This window comes from Limanda limanda, chromosome 1, assembly GCF_963576545.1.
Source record: "Limanda limanda chromosome 1, fLimLim1.1, whole genome shotgun sequence".
Lineage (NCBI taxonomy): Eukaryota > Metazoa > Chordata > Actinopteri > Pleuronectiformes > Pleuronectidae > Limanda > Limanda limanda.
In genome coordinates, this window is record NC_083636.1 from 18,124,692 (window position 1) to 18,144,201 (window position 19,510).

The following is a 19,510-nucleotide window of genomic DNA, read 5'->3' on the forward strand; positions in this document are numbered from 1 at the left end:
TTTGCATGTGATGTGGCTGAGTTAAATTAATGGAGTTGTTTTCCTGATTTGCACGTATTGTTTTCTATTTGCATGTTATTTTGTATTTGCATGTGTTTTGTTACTTCATGTCAGGGCCGGGTCTAGGCAGGGGCAAGAGGGGGCCTGGCCCCCTCAAATAAATGTTGTGCCCCCTCAAACTAAATCCCAATTTATAATAATAATAATATAATAAAGCACAATGCCCCCTCAAGATTTGTGGCTGCCCCCTCATACATGCCTGTCTAGACCCGGCCCTGCTTCATGTCCTTCTTACAGAGAGCAGGTTGTGGGTTCGATGACCGCGTGTCTCGCAGGTAGGGGAAGGGGGCGGATCTCACTCCCCACCGGCAGAGGGCGTCGCCGTGCGGCAGCAGCCAGGGGGCGGCGCCAGGCCCCGGCGGTGGGCGGTCATGTGACTCGGGCAGCGGCGTGTCAGCTGACAGATCCGGGGTCGGCCCGTGGAGCTGTTTACTTTCCCACCATGGTCTCGCTTCTCTGAATGGATGCAGCGCTATGCGTCGCCGAGAGGAATCATGGTAGTCGTCACCTCGGTGCTGAAGCTGGTGCAGAGGCAGACCTACACCTGCCTGTCGCACCGCTACGGGCTCTACCTCTGCTTCGGGGGCATCGTCCTCATGATCGTTTCCGCCTTCCAGTTCGGAGAGGTGAGCCGGTTCTTCTTGACTTCCCCCCCCGGGCAGCCTGTCAGGTTCCCCGGGGGCGCTAGCGTCCGCCGAGCCTGTGCAGCTCCGGCTGAGTCCCACCAGACTCCAGTCAGAAATCCGCCTTTTTAGGGAGTAAACAACCTCTTTGTTCGATTAACCGAACTAATCAACTGTAATCGAGACATTTCACGAATCTTTAAAGTGCTCGTGCAAATTCGGCCTCATAATCAACCCCCACAAGAATAATAGATTCAGAATACATGGCAGAAACTTGTTCCAGATTGTTTTCTTTTTGTGCTGTTTTGATATTTTTCCACCATAAAAAGCAATTCCTAATATTTCCGAGCCAGAATCGGTGCAAGAAACAATAAATCTGTGACTTTCTAAATGTGATATTGTGGGTTCACGTCCCCTCTCTGCATTTACAGGTGGTGGTTGAGTGGAGTCGAGACCAGTATCATGTCCTGTTTGACTCCTACAGAGATAATGTTGGTGGAAAATCCTTCCAAAGCAGGTGAGCAAACTTTACATTTACCAATGAATCTCACATCTGTGTGTCTCCCTCACTTACTCAAATAGGAAAGTTCATAAGCAGACGATTGTTTTTCATTGCTGAAGTCAGAGCGAGAGGTTTAAAATCTTCTTGGAGAGAGAAATGTCAGTGCCCTGAATATGCCTGAATTAGTTTGAGATAATTACGACTAAAACATTTTCTATACTGACCTATTGGCCAAATCGTCAGTAATTCCTAATATGTTCTTGTCAAAACCTTTCATGCAAAGAAATGTGATTAATGCTTGATATTTTCTTTTCAACCGTAAAGGTTTTTATGATTAATAGTCATCAGTAAATTAATATGAAAAGACAACCAAATATATGGAACTTGCTACGTCAAGGGTTAGGACTGTCAGGCTTGCAATAATATGCAAATCACTAGCAGAAATTCTGCAAAAACCTGACAAGCCCGACAGTCTGCATCGTTCTCTTGAAGTTGACGAGGTGCAGCAGAATGTTCACTGTGGGGGAGTGAAACGGGGTCGCAGCTCTGCAGTTTCAGTCTGAGTTACACGAGTGTCTCTGTGTTTCAGGCTCTGTCTGCCCATGCCCATCGACGTGGTGTACACGTGGGTGAACGGCACAGACGTGGCTCTGCTGAAGGAGCTGAAGACGGTCAAAGAGCAACTGGAGGAGGAACAAAGAGCTCTGAGGTAGATGTGGCTCCACAGTCTTGAGCTGTTGCAATGCCGAAGTGACGGTTATGCAGAAACACTGCAGTCTGTGTAACCTGTGGTCACAGTTAAACATAAACCTTTTACTGTAGGCTATGAAACAATCGGGTGCAAACACACTCACGGTACTTTGAGTTTTCACAGCCTGAATACAGTCAGAATTAACATACAAACCTGTGCTGCAGCAAGGTCATCTTTGCTCCCGAGAGGTCAAAGGTTTGAAGTGCCTCAAAGTCTCTGAACTTTTCTTCTCTTATGAAAACATCTTGTAACATGTTGCTCTTTTTTTATCTGCCTCGAATGACCCTCTGCTTCACATTGCTGGGACTTTCAACAGAATGTGATGAAAATAGTATGAATTCAATTTGTTGTGAATCTTTGCTTATAGGGAACGTCTGGGGAAAAATGCAAGCGAGACAACAGAAGTGCCCAAAGACAGGTGAGGTTATTAACAACAGGACACAACTCAAGCTAATGCAGTCATATTACACCCTCCCTTTAGTCACATTCAGCTTTATTTGTAACATCCATAAAACATGTGTCACTACACATGCGAGTGCGATGCTGTGTCCACTGATGAGGGTGTAGACCAAATTTAACAACAAGATAAAAGCAAACACACATTATCCATGTAACATAAACAGAGAGCAGGGTTGTCATTTCCGTAGTTTTTTAATGCTGCTGAGGTTTTTCTATTATTTTCTCATATTTTCTTATACCACAGATGCCACCTAATAAGTGCATTGCTTTAATTTGCCTTCTCTGTTTTTTTTCTAATCCCACAGTTTGTAAAGTCTTTGTTATAGGAGTCATACAAATACAATTTATAATCATGATTAACTTCAACATGTCCGATTTAACAGTTATAAAGTATTTGAGCTCTACAATATTTGCACAATTTCCCACAAAGACATAATACAACTAAAGATGTGCAAAGGATTTGTACCTTTTGTGTACACGACTGTATTTTGTCTCATTGTACACACACTCACTGGCCACTTTTAGCACAACAGCTCTGCCACGAATTTAACCTTTAACCTCCTTTTCTGAAAGCTCTAAATTTTAGATATGGTGTATCTTTATATCTGAGGTTGCAGCTAGAGCTGTGTTCTTTTCTTTATCGCACTTCACTACACAGAATATTGTTTTTTTAACCTTCCCCCCTGGTGTCGGTTAATGAGGTCGGCAAAACTGCAAAAACACCTCAGACTCTCTGACTCTCAGACCTGTACTCTGAAGTGTCAGTTAAAGACATGATGAAACCACATGTGTGAACTTAAATGTTGAAACAGGAAGTCGAGTCGGGTTTCACCACGGATCGAATAAAATTCAACAACTGTTTGGATATCAATTAGTTGAGAGTAACTGACTGATTTTGTAGTTTAACCCTCTGTGCGCTTTCAAAGTAAAGATTCTGCCACATGAAGATTTAAGAGTTTCCAAATTCCCCCGTCCAGCCGTCCGTCTATTTGTTTCACCTGAAGATGCAAACAGGGGCTCAATGCAACATTTCCACAAAGGGAAATGTTTTGCAGATGGTGTGAACTTGACTAATTTCATGCCCGAGTTATCTTTCAGTGTTAAACCACAAACTTAGATGGTGTGGAGATGTATATGATTATTTTTTTCTGCTTGTTTTTAGTGGTAAACAAGAATGTCTCCTGTCCCACTGCATCCTGGCGCCCATGCTGGTCCTGGACCCCGCCCTGCCGGCCAACGTCTCCCTCAAAGAGCTGCCGTCGCTCTCCGCCTCCCTCGCCGCCGCCAAAGAGCTGCAGCTGATCACAAAACCCTTAGTGTCTGTGGTCGTCTTCCACTCGCAGGCTGACGGTAAAAACAAGTGAATTCTGAAATGCTTAAATGCTAGAATGAGATCAGAGTGTTCTTTGAAACGATGGAGCGAGAGATTCTGGAGGGAGAGAAATGAAAAAAACAAACGTGAAACACATATCTTGTCTCTATAAACAGACTCTGTAAGTGAATGTGTAGAATCTGTGGGCGAGGGACATGATTTCAGAAGCCTCCTTATTTCCGTATCATACAATAGCCGATGGACTGATTGCACATAACTTATTTTTAAATGTGACACATGTAGACACAAGAATAAACTCTTCACCTGCAGTGAACCCACGTCACAGGGGTTTATGTTCCCTTTAAAGACTTAATAAGCCAGTGATTAACTCTCACACACTATAAAGGGGTTAAATATAGAAATATGTTGCTCTATCGCTGCTGACCTGTCAGATTATCAACTCGTTATTGACTAGTGTGAATATTATTGGTGAGTGAGCCTCCAATGTTGCTCCGTCGACAGTAACGACGATAAACACTGGCTGCAGGACCGATGCAATGGAAACCAGAGGACAAGAAATGTCCACACACACATTGATTAAAAAATTAAAACAGATCAAATAAAGAACGACAGAAAGAAACTTGATTTTTGTCACAAGGAAAAGCAGCCGTTAGTCGATTAAAAGCGCTGTGATGTTTAAAGTATTATGTTGGGAAAGTGTTTACTCTCTCCTGTAGTCTGCCCACATTTAAACTAATCAGTCTGAGTGGTGACGAGAAGTCTGCGGTCACATCTTTTATCTGTTTATTAACATCCTGCTGCTGCTGTGTCACTCTGTCTGTTCGCGGTTTGTTTTACAGCTGATAAAGCCTTTACAGATGTGTCCAGAGAAGAGCAGAAATTCACTGTGTCCAGATGTTACCTGGTGAGTTCATAACTGTACGGAAATGTGATGCAAACCCAAGCCCCCTGTCCAACTCAGATTAAAAGTGTTTTGTCTTGGTTGTGTGTTTTGAAGACGACTGATAAAGAAGCTCCAGGTCTGATCCGCATGCAGACTCTGGCGTATCTGAGTGGCTTCCCGGCGTCCTATAAGGAGACGGAGACGCTGCGACTCAAACTCCCCTCGGTCATAACCAGCAAGATCAAACAGGTAAAATCTTCAGATCATCAGGCAGTGAGTTGGAAAACAGTACTTGGTTCCTAGTTGAAGTGAGTCCCGGTGGTTTTGGGATGCTGATTCCAAGTTCAGAATACACAACCTATTGTTGTCTGATCGGAATCCTGCAGTTGTGAGTCCATACTACACGACTGACTTGGGGGGGTCACCCACTACAAGACAATTATGTCAAACACAGATTCGGCAACTTCCAAAAATCGTCTGCAACTGCAAAAAATTGGGCTAAAAATCGTGTAGTGTAGATGAGGCTCAAGGAGATTTGTTGGTAATAAGCAGAACAGACTGAAAGATGTGATGGTTTTAAAAACATTGTAGTTTCTTTGATGTTGATAGGAGTGGTCAAGTATGTCTTTTTGAAATGTTTTTAGTTTGAAATCATTCTGTTGTTTATTACACCCACTGCATTTTGGAAAAATAACCAAAAGGGACACCTCAACATTTTTAGATGCATCCGACCCTTTTCTATTATGGTTTTCAATGGTTTAATAGTAAAGAAATTCCAATTTAAATTTATAAATCCATAAACTATCAAACAGTTGGTGGACATGTTAGTTTCCTGACTGACCAGCAGGAGGCAGAGTTGCACAAACAGTCACTGCAGTGTCTGTCACTCAAGTTGATGGAAGTTTCTTTAAAGTTCACATGAACTTCACTGACTCTGTCACCAGATGTCGCTCTTGCACTGTCAGAGGATAGTTGTGTGTCATTGTTACTAAAGACACATCAACTCTATTTTACCTTTTGATCTTCACAGCATCTTAACAAATATCAGATATTCTGCTCCGTCCTGCTAAATAAGCTCTTTTTCCATTCTGATCACTTTTGTTGTGATGTGGATGAAGAGTAGTTTATCTGCGTTTAGCTTGGGGGGGGGAGACTGTACGCTTGTGTATCTAATAATTTCCCCCCTCAGAAGTCGGCTGTATATTTTGAGAGCGAGGAATGTCACTAATGAGCCTGGATTACTGTGAAATGATCAAGGAAAACAAGACAGTCAATGGACATCAGACGTGTGGGGACGACTCAGGTGTTTGTCCCGTCCTCTGATAATGAACATTATCACACGGCTTATGAGGATTAATTGGAGATTAGATAGATAGCGTCTTTTCTAAGGGTCCTTTTAAGAGCTGATTGCAAAACAAAGGTGTGAAACAGTTCGATTTATCTCTGGATCTTTAACAAAGCCTGAAAATACCGAAGTATTTCTCCAGTACTTTCATAAAATAACAGTATGATGTTATTTATGGATGTAAAGGCATTGATTTAAGAGATTCTTTTTTGTTGCTGTTTCAGTTTACAAAGGTGGACATTAATAACAAGGCATAAGATAAACAAAACACAAATACATTCAAAATATAAAATTATAATATAATGAAGATATGAATATATAATACAAGTAAAGTAAGTAAAATAGTAATGTACATGTTGTTTTTAAGTCTAATTATCAATATTACATCATTCATTTAGATTTTCTTTTTACTCTGAATGATATTATGATTCTGGCTGAGAGGTGTTTTTTTCAAAATGGTCATTTTATGTTTGATATAGACAAAATAGAATGTACCTAAACAATGTTATGTCTTGTTATATATGAATTGATTTTAATGTTAAACTCAGCTTAATGAGTCTGATTAAACCCTTTTAATAGATCAAATACACAATGTTATGATCCTGTCACAGTCACAAGTGAACAAGCCGCGTCCACGTCCCTCAGCGGAGTCAGAAGTGCATTTACATTGTATGTGATGATATGTAGGTTAACAGCGTTTAACCTACATATCATCAGGGAACCCAGTTGTCCCATCGTGCCATTCCATTCGTCTCCAGGTTGTGGCGCGGTGCAGCCTGCTGGGTCATGTGATAATAACCGCCGGTATTCTGCCTGTAACCTTAGCTGGCGGTGCGGGGGTTAACAGTGGAACAACTGTTTGGGGTGGCATGGCGCCAGCCAGTGCGCTGAAAGGTCGGCAGGATTTTACTGACCTTCCCTGCACACACACACACACACACACACACACACACACACACACACACACACACACACACACACACACACACACACACACACACACACACACACACACACACACACACACACACACACAAAATCACAAAATCACACACAAAATCACACACACACACACACCGTCCTCTCGTATTGTTATTTATACCTGGATTTACCAGTTGAGATGTTTTACAAGTGGAACAAGCCGGGGCAGGTGGAGCAGGCATCAAACTGAGTGTGTGTACTGGGAGTCGAGATGATTCTGGGACACGTGGAGTCACACAAGGTTCAGAAGGGATGATGGAAAGTGTGTGTGTGCGTGTTTGGCCACGGAGGGATGTGAGCTCCACGCGCCACCACACAATGCACAGTTTGGATTTCAAGGTATTTCCTGGCGTCGCTGGGTCAGTTCTGTGAAAGAGGGATGATGTGCATAGTGTGGAGGGAGAGGTTCAGCAGTGAGAGACGGTCGGTATTTATAGCCGGTGTTAGACTGTGTCCCGGTGATGAAAGCTGCCCCACGGCCCCGCTCATCTGCCCGAGACCTCGCCTGTCGAGCCGTGACCTCGGCGTTTGTGTAAAGGCCTGTTGATGTGTTTGTATTAGTGTGTAGTTTTATGACGGTATCGGGTCACACGGTGGCTCGTCTCCACTGACAAGGAAAATTCAAGATGTGTGTCTCGTGCTCGTAGAGTATGTGCAGTGTGGGGGGGGGGGACAATCCTTCCAACAACGTCTGTCAAAATCTGTACTTTTTGCTAAATCCTGCTGAAGAAACAAACTCACAAACCAGCTAAAATGGCTTTTTAGATACAAATAATGAATGTATGTTGGACAAATATATCTTTTGGCTCGTCTCACCAAACTACGGTTGTGTCTCTGTCCGTCTCCTGGGTTAGAGCGGCCTGAAAACAATGCAGACTAATAAAAAACAATACAAGTGAATTAACAAGATTTCCACAACACTAGATAAACATCCATCTCTTATCTATGCTGCTTATCTTCATAACAGATTTTCTGTGTATTTTATTATTTTAATGTTTTATCTGCATTGTGATGTAAGTAAACAGGCGTATGTGTTTATGTGAGGCCTCCTCACGCCTCTGCTGTGTGTGAATGTGTTACACACTTATCAAGACTATAAGTTACAATAAAGATGGCGACGTGATCCTGGCGCCAGGCATTCTCACGGCTGGACCCCGGCTGTCAGTGTTGGGGAGTAACGGAATACATGTAACGGCGTTACGTATTTAGAATACAAATTATGAGTAACTGTATTCCGTTACAGTTACAAATTAAATAGATGGTATTCAGAATACAGTTACATTGTTGAAATCAGTGGATTACATGACGGTACTTCTCTGTTTCACGAGTTTAATCACTGTCTCGTAAATCCACCGGAGGCAAAGCCCCCAGGAAGCAGCTGGAGACCAGGGCTGCCGTAAGAGCGCCCGGACCCCGGCGGCGTGAAGAAGCCTCACCGCTACCCGCTCGGGACCGTTACAGGCCCCGGGACCTTGGCTCTGAGAGAGTTCCGTCACTACCAGAAATCTACGGAGCTGCTGATCCGCAAGCTGCCCTTCCAGCGCCTGGTGAGAGAAGACCGACCTGCGCTCCCAGAGCTCCGCTGTCATGGCTCTGCAGGAGACCAGCGAGGCACGCCGGGTTCACACCGGACGCTGAAGCGACGCTAAAATAATATCACCCGTTGACCCAGTAGTATAAAAGCATATGGTCACTTGTTGCTCCAACATTAACTGCAACAGCGTCCCAATTTAATGTCATCCATCTTCAAGAACTTCTCCGCTGTTTGCTCCGTTCAATGTCGGGTGTCGAGGGTAAATGACGTATTCTCCGCCCCCCCCCCCCCCCCCCTCTCTTTATTTAAAACTCCAGGACAACATAAGGGGAATACAAACTATGGGATGCATGCTTTATCATTTATATCATATAAAATATGTCATCAATATCGTTTAAAATCCTTTTTCAGTGTGTTTCCTGGAGCGATACGCTCGCGTCAAGCGCAAAAAATAGACCCGACGCCGAAACGATCGCTGCACGGCGCGAGGCAGCCTTGGCGCGGGGGGGGGGTCCTTCAGCCTCCGGTGGGGCCGGCACAGAGGTGGGAGAGGATGGGAGCCGGACATCCAGCGGGCCCGCAGCATCGGTGGAGAGAGAGTTTAAACTGCTGCTGCTCCACTGACTATAACAACGCCGCAATCATACACTTAAAAAATGCAATACGAACCGGAAGTATTCCAAGTATTCAGAATACGTTACTCAGATTAGTAAATGTAATGGAATACGTTACAGATTACATTTTTGTGCATGTATTCTGTATTCTGTAACGGAATACGTTTTGAAAGTATCCTTCCCAACACTGCCGGCTGTGTTCTAAAGCCTCTGCGAGTCTCCTACCCTAAAAACGGAAGCGGAGGAGACTGGACGAGTCGAGACAGAACACGAGACGCTGTGCCGTTGTTGTGGGTTCAGGATGATGGAGGGAGACAAGGTCGGTCTTTTTCTGGGAAGATTAGAGGTAGAGAGACGATGGAGGCGGGACAGATGGTTTGAAAAGAGACAAGGCCACAGGGGGACACTAACATACATCAAGTACACACACACACACACATGATGCCTCTTATAGCTCACCCAAGGTCAGACAGAGAGCCAACTCCATCATACCCCCTTGGAGAAGATGACATCACAGAACTTTCCAAACTGACAACTCTTTACATACACAATCACACAAGCACAGACACACACACTTTGATTTGACCTCTGTTCCTGTTGGGGTCAAAGGTCAACCCTGAGCTGTCAGGAACACAAATCCCATCATAAGTCTCGTCTCCATCTTTCAGAAATCTTCCCGTCTCGATGACAGACGTCTTTGTCACCAGATCACATCACGCTGTTCGTCATGTGACGTCCACTCTTGAGAAATCACTATTTGGGATTTCCCAACAGTGCATGTGAGGATTTTAGTTGTTTGGGCTTAAAGTTGGGAAACTACAGACTTGACATGTTGACAGTGAGGTTGCACAACACTGCATCTCTGAGGACTTGAGATGCTTTTGAGCTTGGAAAGGATTTGCAATGGGAGACCAACTAGTTTATACTGTAAAGTAGATCCTACAAGTTATTGTTCTGTATCCTTTAACAGTTGCAACACTACCTGCGCCAAGGACGTTGTGTTTTCATGTTTCAGCATTTGTCAAATCCCGGTTTGCAACTTGGTGCAGATCCAAATAGAAATTCAGATCCTGTGAATATAAATGGGGTTTCATAAGGAGACTCTTGGGCCTGGGCGGAGATATACGCTCTACTTCGGGCTATTCTAGGTCAGGCCCATGATCGCACCAATGTTTGATAATTATCTCCGGGTCTTTAGTTTTGCAGGTATTTGGTCACGAGCCAAGTTATCTGGCAAATTAAGTCGGCCTGACGATGGCGCCTCATAGGAAGTCGGGGGATCACCGAAGTTATGAGAATTTATCCTCATCTGACCGTCGTTATCTGTGCCACATTCACAACAGGCCACCCGGCAGTTGTCATATTTCACTCAAATCCCAAAATGTCGACCTCACGGTGGCGGCAGAGGAAAAGTCAGTAGATCATGAAAGTCTTTTACAAAATGTTTACTTTCAACAGTTCTACAGTTTCTACAGTTTATTAGAGACACAGCAAATGAAAATCTCACTTTTGACTTCCAGTGCAAACCAGTTGGTTTCATGTTGGACCCTTGATTTGCTGGTTTAGATACACCAGGAAGAGGAGGACGCTTAGTTTAAATGATTATTCACTGTATTATTTGATTTTATCGAAATGATGAAGCTCCTGGAGATGTAATATTTGAGAGGTTCCCTAAAACACAAATCCTAAATTAGGTAAAACATACAAACAGCTCACTCCCCATGATCTCTCTGTATTTCTCCCTCAGTTTGAGTTGTACTCTGAGGCAAGCATCGCCCTGCTCCACCTGAACACCCAGCAGGACTTCTCTGACCTGACGCAGCAGGCGAAGAAGAACCTGACACTGGACGGGAAAGAGTTAACCATCAGCCCCGGCTACCTGTTCTGGGACCTCACCGCCATCTCTCAGGTACGACTGCTCCTTCCTGTCTCTCATATGTCAAAGAATATGAGTAAGTAATGAAAACCATGTAGGTTAATTTTAGAACAGCCAAGATACGTTGGTGGTTCAGTATTTTCTTCTCTGCTCCTCATCCTCAGTCCAAACACGATGAAGACGTCTCCGCCAGCAGATTCGAGGACAACGAGGAGCTGCGCTACTCGCTGCGCTCGGTGGAGCAACACGCTCCCTGGGTGAGGCACATCTTCATCGTCACTAACGGGCAGATTCCCTCCTGGCTCAACCTGGACAACCCCAGAGTCACCGTCGTCTCACATCAGGTAAAAGGCTTGACTACGCTGCGCTCTGGTGTTCGGTTGTCAGGTGGTTTTTACTGACGTCTAATCCTGTGTCACGTTTTCAAGTTTATAAGCAAACGAAAGGTTTGAAATTAGTGACCAAACTAATGCTTGCATATGTTGTCGTACTGGAAAGTCTTTGTTGTTTTATCAATGTTTTTCTTCTTTGACTTGCAGGACATCTTCCAGAACCACAGCCACCTTCCCACCTTCAGCTCTCCGGCTATAGAGACCCACATCCACCGCATCCCCGGGCTCTCCCAGAAGTTTATCTACCTCAACGACGACGTGATGTTTGGCAAAGAAGTGTGGCCGGACGACTTCTACAGCCACTCCAAAGGACAGAAGGTGAGAACACGGCATCATGGGAAGTGCTCACAAGGTGGCTGAGTATCATATATCGTTATGGAAGTAGTCTGTGATAGTTGCGTACAAACTAACCTTGAGTCTGCTCCTCTCTCTCTTCTCTGCAGGTGTATCTCACCTGGCCGGTTCCTAGCTGTGCTGAGGGCTGCCCAGGCTCCTGGATCAAAGATGGCTACTGTGACAAAACTTGCAATAACTCTTTGTGTGACTGGGATGGAGGAGACTGCCAGGGTAAAGCCAACACTGTCATGTCTGTGTTCACACGCTTGTTGTTGTCATCAGGGCGGCTGCAGGTCCTTGAAAAGTACTCAAGGATACTTAAATACTAGTATGACGCATACTTTGAAGTGACTTTCAAAGTCTTTCAAACTGGGGACAATGGGGATCGAGGTGGTGAAATCTAACGGACACAAATGTGCTTTAATTTCTAGTGGCATTAAAAATGGATTTAAGAAGTTTTAGAAGACAACTTGTTTATAACTGTAGCTCCCTGGTCCCGCACGTCTACATATGAAGTGCTGCCCTCTTTCTTACAGGCGCAGCTGGGAACGGTCGGTTCGCCGCGGGTGTCGGTGGCGAGCCCGGTGAAAGGGGTGGACATTTGTGGCAATACGGTGGTGGTATCGGAGGACTCGGGGGGACGTCCTATTGCAATCAAGGCTGTGCCAACTCCTGGCTTGCTGACAAGTTCTGTGACCAGGCCTGCAATGTCCTGGCGTGCGGCTTCGACGTGGGCGACTGTGGCCAAGGTAAATCTACAGCAAATCAGATGCCTATGATTTCAAGATAAAGAGAATGTAAAGAGAATCCTCACTTTTGTTCAAGGACGATTCTTTTCTGTCGAACTTTTAATAGCGTCATAGTCTTAATTGTGTATTTATGTCCGTAGAGCATTTTGACGAGCTGCACGGTGTGACCCTCCAGAGGAACCGGACCCTCTACACCCTCCCCCTGGGAGAGGTCAGGCCATTTTTCAGCTTCAGAAATTTTGCCCGCAGAGTCTCCGAGGCCCAGGTCAGCGACAACCCGGTGGTCCGTCACACCTCTGTCGCCAACAAATGGCAGACCGTCCACTTGCTTCTTTATCCCGGACACAACGCCACGCAGATCCAGTACAACCTCACCTTCCAAAGACACGACGACACGCAGTTCACGATGACTTTCGGCGTAGCTATCGACACCCGCGAGGTTCCTCTTGCCAACGTGTCCAAGACCACAAGCAAAGACGTCAGCAAAGAGTCAAAGCCGACGCTGGCTCCTGATCCCGTTGTGGCTTTCTCAGATGTTCCAGAGGACAAACGAGGTCCGAGGATCCAGACGAGGCAGCCGCAGATCATCATCGAGGTCCCTTTACTGAACGTGTCACTTTTACCAGCTGTCGTACGCACTGAGCTGCAGAAGCTGGATGAGAAGCTGCTCAACGGTGACATTACTGTGAAGGGTTATAACCTCACAAAGGCCGAGCTTCTCAAACCTTTCAAGGCACTGGCTCAACAGCAGCAGGTCGCTGATGAGGGTGAAGCCAAGGTTCAGAAGAAGCCTTATAAAGACCTGGAGGGAGAGCCAAAACAAAAAGCTGAAAGTATCGTTCAGCAGAATCACAACGCAAATAAAGACGCGGCTGTGAAAGAACCACCGGTCCCTCCTCTTGTCCCCGTCCACATCGATGATGTGCACAAAGAGCCGGAAACATCTAAACCTCCCGTGAAACCTGCCATCGAAAAACCTTTGACTTTCAAGCTGCTGAAAGAAATCTCCAAAATCAGAAGTGCTGAGAGTCAGAATGATCCGACCAACGCTGCAGGAGGAGGAGCTCGAGTCGGGAGGAGGCTCCAGCACTTCGCCTCCTCAGATCGAGGCTTCCTGCCGTGGGAGAAGAGGAAGTACTTCCAGGGACTACTTGAGGTAAACAGAGCCCACGACCTTCACGGTTCATCTAAAGTCGTGCATTTTGTATTTCCTCAGACATCATGTCCTCTGTGTCGCCTCTACAGGAAGGGGAACGTCTGAAGAAAGAGCTGATGTACGTGACCGACGGCGGCGCCACTGCCCGGAGGCTGCGGGACACTTTTGGCGAATCCCTTCGCTACGTCAACAAGCTGCTCAACAGACAGTTTGGCTTCACGTCCCGCAAAGTCCCGGCACACATGCCTCACATGATCGACCGACTCATCATGCAGGAGATGCAGGACACGTGAGACTTTTATATATTTTTATATATAAGTTTTCCTGAAGAGGCAGCATCTTAAAATCATCTTTACACTTTCCTTCAGATTCCCAGAGGAGTTTGACAAGACCTCAGCCCACCACGTGCGTCACTCGGAAGACATGCAGTTCGCCTTCTCCTACTTCTACTTCCTGATGAGCGCTCAGCAGCAGCTCAACGTCTCCGAGGTGTTTGATGAGATCGACACTGATCACTCGGGCGTTCTGTCCGACCGGGAGATTCGAACTCTCGCCACAAGGATCCACGAGCTGCCCCTCAGCCTCCAGGTCGGTCCTGACTGTAAAAAAAACACATCTCTCACTTTCATAATTTAAGAAGACAACGTAATTCTCTTTAAATTTGTCATTGTGGCGTCTTGTAGGATCTGACTGGCCTGGAGCAGATGTTGATCAACTGTTCCAAGACTCTCCCGACCAACCTGACCCTGCTCCACCTGGTGAACCCCACTCAGGAGACCTACTACGACCCCAGCATGGTGAGACATATTTAACACTTCTGTAAATGCCTTGAAATGAAAACTGAATAATTGGACTTGTAGCTGAATTTATTTGGCTCTGATTTGATATTTTTCAGCCTCCTGTTACAAAAGGCCTCGTCCTCTACTGTAAGCCCATCACAGAACGCATCCTCAAAGCCTTCAGAGACCAGAATAAGTACAAGTGTGTCTTCACGCACTGTTAACATCGTAAAATTCAGACGTTTGGTTCTCCTGTTGCTAACGTGTATTTCCGTTGGACAGGTTCGAGATCATGGGAGAGCAGGAGATAGCGTTCAAGATGGTGCGGACCAACGTGTCGCATGTGGTCGGCCAGTTAGACGACATCAGGAAGAATCCGAGGTCCGAACAGATCAGTTTTCCCCTTTAACATCTTCCACGTACGTGTTGTCAAACTGCACTAACGTCTGTATTTTACGCCGACAGGAAGTTCATCTGCCTCAACGACAACATTGACCACAGCCATAAAGACGCTGCCACAGTGAAAGCTGTGCTCAGAGACTTTTACGAGTCCATGTTCCCGCTGGCGTCCCAGTTTGAGCTGCCCAGGGAATATCGCAACAGGTTCCTGCACATGGACGAGCTCCAGGACTGGTACGTTACATCGTGTAGACAGCGCTAATTCTAGAGTTACGGTAAAAGCAAACCTAACAGAAAGTGTCATTAAGTTAAACTATGGAGTGTTGGATGGTATGAAGGTCTGTGAAAGAAAATGAGGGATGAAAAGGAGAAAATAGGTATTTTTTTGTTCAAGAAAGTGAAAGAAATATTCCTTGATCCGGATCTGCTCCAAAATCTAATGGAAAATGTGACGGCGATGAGTTGAGTAGTTTCTGAGCCGTGGAAATGTAACGTCCTTGGCAGAGGTAATGACAGAAAATATCTAAATCCTCACACTAGAGAAACCGAAGTGCAAGTTGATAAGTGACTTAACGATCGGATCAGGTCGCCCATTAATTCTCTGTCAACCAATTATCTTGATTCATCACCGACGACCAGTTACTGATGTCTGAAAAGCGCACATACCACAACCGAAGTGGGGTCCTTGTCGCTTATGTGCCTGTAATTTGTCAAGGTCTTGTTTATTTTTTTTCTCCAGTCGCTCTGAGTTAAGAATCTGTGGCTGTAACCACACGGCGATGGAGCGCTGCCAGGTCGGAGCGGTGGGAATCCCTCGGGGGCTTTAGAGTTTGTTTTTTTCATGGCTCCTGCTCCTGTGTTCATGCCGGCATCGCGAACAGACTGTAACATTAGACCCCGCTGCTAAAGATCAGCCGCGAGCTTCAAGATACTTGTAAGATCATAGCACAGCTGAGCCTCTCGCCCCCCCGCCCCCCCTTTGGTTTGTGAAGTGACAGGCGGATGGCGTCGGGTGATGTCACCTCGTCACCCTGCTGCCCTGCTGACCTCCGGATAATGCATACTTCTGTCTCGTTATATAATATGAAAACGAGTCTGTCATCCAGGGGGACGTCTCAATCAGGGATCATGTATTTTACACCTGCATCTGTTGATGTCGGACGTGGAACCGAAGCATGAATCTGCTTCTTGTATTTATAACTGACAGATTTTGTTTTGTTTTCCCGCAGGCGGATTTATCGAGACAAGCTGAAGTTCTGGACTCACTGTGTCCTCGTGACGCTTGTCATCTTCACCGTCTTGTCCTTCTTCGCCGAACAGGTCAGTGCGTCCACAGCCGGACCACACACACATTTATTTACACATTCAGACAAAGACGAACGGGACTTAGGTTCACACACACACCTGGTTTTTCTCCCACTGGAGCTATGATTTTAACCTGCGTTAGTGGAATCGCACTGAGAGGTGGGTCCGTCTCGTGTGTCGCACGAGTGAGACGAGCTGAGCCAGAACCGGGCTTTGCAGAACTGAAAGACCCCCAGTTGTCCTCTGTGAAAGAAGAGACACGTCGCTCTTTGTTGGCTTGGGTCAGACAGTTCTTGTCATTACCTGCTTTGTTGCCAGGTAAGTGTCAGCTCTGGCTGTGAAAGAGTCCGAAGAATCTTATAGCGAATCTGGATCATGTTCTTCTGCGACTTCTCCTGTCAAACTCTTCCACTTTGCGACAGGAACAAGTATTAACAAATTAATTCTGCTCGACATTGAAGACTCGTGAGGCACTTCCCTAATCCAAAGGTTTCCAGTTTCTCCTCGCCGAACAGAAAGAAAGGTTAATAGTTGCAGTGACCTGAGGAGAATTCCCCCCCTCCTCGCAGGAGCCCTTGGGACCAGTTCTCCCAGTGAGGAATGTGCTGGACTTGTCCACTGGGTCTGTCCAACACAAAGACTTCAGATGTTTCTGATTCGAGACCACTCGGCTGGTCACTCGGTCCCAAACAGGATTTAAAGCTTAGTTAGGTTAAAACCAGATCCAGGAGACGACTGTCGTCCTGAGACGGTGGGTCTTAATTTAGAGAGGGTTGGAGTGGAGGTAACCATGGTAACCAGGTCTTGATAGTTAAAAAAAACATAATTGTTAAATGATCTGTCAGATAATAAAGAGGTTGTGTTTTTCTCCCTCTGTTAGTTGGTTTGTTGTTTGTCAGCCGGATTTAGCAAAAACTACAGAACAGATTTCCACGAAACCTGGTGGAAGGATGGGAAACGGGCCAAGAAAGAACCTGTGGATCTGGATTTTGCACTCTTTTAACATGACATAAGATAACAGGGCATGTTTAGGGAACTGGATCTATGACTGTGTCTAATGTGGGCTTTAGCGGAGGCGTGCACTCTGCATTTGTGTGCGTTTCTGTTCAGAATACAAGGTATATTGGGGTAAACTCTGGATCCTGGTCGACTGATTGTTTTCTTGTTACCTTTGGAGGAAAGGCTATATAGAGATGTTTCAATATTAGTACCAGCCAAAATACTGGGTCAGGAGTACAGGATTCTATGTACCGGTCTGATAAATGTCTTTAAAATATATTTGTTCAAAGTACAGTGTGAGCCAGAGCTAAAATATCAGCATTTTGGTCAGATTTCACTCTGGAAAGTCCCTCAACTAAAACCCTGACAAGTAACATGAGCAAGGAACTTCACATCGGCCGATAGGCAAAGATCAGGTATCGGTAAAGAGAGAAGGGACAAATGGCATCGGTACATCTCGAAAGTTTCCTGCTATCAATTTTCGGATCTATCACTCTGCCAGAAGAGGATTTTGAAGAAAAGTATTTCCCACGTTTAGCTAAACAGCTTCACCTTTCTCACATATGAGTCATCCTCTTGCTGACAGACAGACAACACAAGGGTTTTTTGTTTTTTCTTCCCTGTGTGCAACGCCTCATTATGCCATTTCCTCCTTTCCTGCAGCTCATCCTGCTGAAGCGAAAGCTGTTCCCCAGACGCAGAGTGAACCAGGACATCAACCCCGAGCGGGTGTGATACAGGAAGACCTCCCTCTCCTCCTCCTTTCTGCACTTCCACCTCCGCCCCTCTCTCCTCCCGGCTCAGTCGGGCGGATCCAGACGAGTAGTGGAAACAGGAACCCGACGTCCTCGCCGCTCGTGTTTCATCAGCACGGACGGACGACACGTGAGATATGGCGATGAGACGTTTTTATTTCAGAAGATGATGGACGGAGCTGGCCGACGAACGAAATGATGAAGCCTGTGCATCTTCATGTCGTCCACTGGGGGCGTCGGAGACTCTCACACAAACAAAACATAAAACACTCCCCCCTGCACGGCACCACTCCTCATGTCCCGTCCTCTGTGTCATGGATCGATGTGTTGAGGTGTCAAACACTTGATCGGACCGTGTGTGTGTGTTTGTGTGTGTGTGCATGTGTGTGTGCGTGTGTGTGCACACAGCTGGAACAAATCATGTCAACTATTTAAAAAATATAAGAGTCCGAAAGCCAAACATGCCAAAAATGATGGTACTCCTTAAAGCTCTTATTTTCTACTCTCTCCTGTTAAATCTTCATAAATCAATTAACGTGATGGTACAGACAGTTTTTTCGAAGATGTCGCTTTTTTCACAATTTTATAGACAAAATGATGAATTGATAAAAGATCGGGTTAGTAAGTTGTTTCTTTTCTCTCACTTTTTATCTTCTTTGTTGAAATCCTCGTCACTTCCTGATAGCCAGTCGTCTGAAAATTGGTCAGCAGATGAATAAGATTCTTACTTGGTGTTTGGTTGTGTTCGGCGTTTACCTCTATGGCTTTATTTTAAAGGAAAGGAGCGTTAAGAACGTAGAGGACGAATAAGGAATACTTCATTTACATGTCATTTTATGTCCATTGTCGTTAAAACCAAGAAAACTTGAAGTGCCTTCTTTGTTCATTCCTGCTTGTTTGAACATAATTATTTTTAAACGTCTGATTATGAACGTTGACCCGTGCACATCACACTCTAACCTGGTGATGTACAATGGGAATGAATGGGATATAGGATAATATAATGATCATTCTTACTCTGGTACCAATGCACCTGATTGTCGGAGCTACGTGATGCTGCAACTGTCATGGCCGCCTGCACGCGTGTCCCCGTGGGACTCAACAGGATCGCCGCTGTCTGAAATTCAGACGCCCTCCGCATGTTCTCTGACTTACTTTCATTGTTATCGTGAGACAAGCGACGTGTGCGTCTGATGTGAATGCTGCTCGTCACCTCTTCAAGACCTTTATCTCTGAATGTCACTTTTACCAACTTTCTTTACTATAATAATGTCAAACCGACACAGAGGCGACTCCCAGATGTTGTCAGCGCTTTGCCTCTAAGTCATGTGATGCGTCACCGGGCGAGGCAATGAGTCACGTGTTTTGGAAATGTGGTTATGATGATTGCATCAGTGGAACGGTTCCTCTGACTGAAATAAAAGTGGTTTGGTTCGGTCCTCTTGTTGTTTTCGTTGTGTGTTTGTGTTCTGTCGTAGAAAGTTACATTTACTCAGTTATTATGAGGCGTTTTCCCATTTCATTCTACTTCACGCTTCTACTCTATAAACACTTTATATTGATATATTGTACTTTTCAGTCCAGTACTTTTCATCTTAAGGTTTTATGTAAATGTTTTTCTATCAGAAGCTCTGTTACGACATATCAAATCACTCGCAGGGGTCATTAACCTTTCATGT

General features: G+C 45.3%; 1 protein-coding gene across 1 annotated transcript; it reads left to right on the forward strand.

Moving 5' to 3' along the window:
* Positions 1-475: 475 nt before the first annotated feature.
* On the forward strand, positions 476-19,270 carry gnptab (N-acetylglucosamine-1-phosphate transferase subunits alpha and beta). The gene is made up of 21 exons (XM_061079983.1): positions 476-686; positions 1,115-1,200; positions 1,775-1,894; positions 2,304-2,354; positions 3,558-3,745; positions 4,568-4,632; positions 4,726-4,860; positions 10,833-10,994; positions 11,126-11,305; positions 11,501-11,671; positions 11,797-11,920; positions 12,226-12,438; positions 12,579-13,594; positions 13,684-13,883; positions 13,963-14,182; positions 14,278-14,391; positions 14,490-14,575; positions 14,656-14,754; positions 14,839-15,006; positions 16,002-16,092; positions 17,740-19,270. The coding sequence occupies exons 1-21, from the start codon at positions 525-527 to the stop codon at positions 17,809-17,811; spliced, it is 3,723 nt and encodes a 1,240-aa protein (XP_060935966.1). The 5' UTR covers positions 476-524; the 3' UTR covers positions 17,812-19,270.
* The last annotated feature ends 240 nt before the right edge of the window (positions 19,271-19,510 follow it).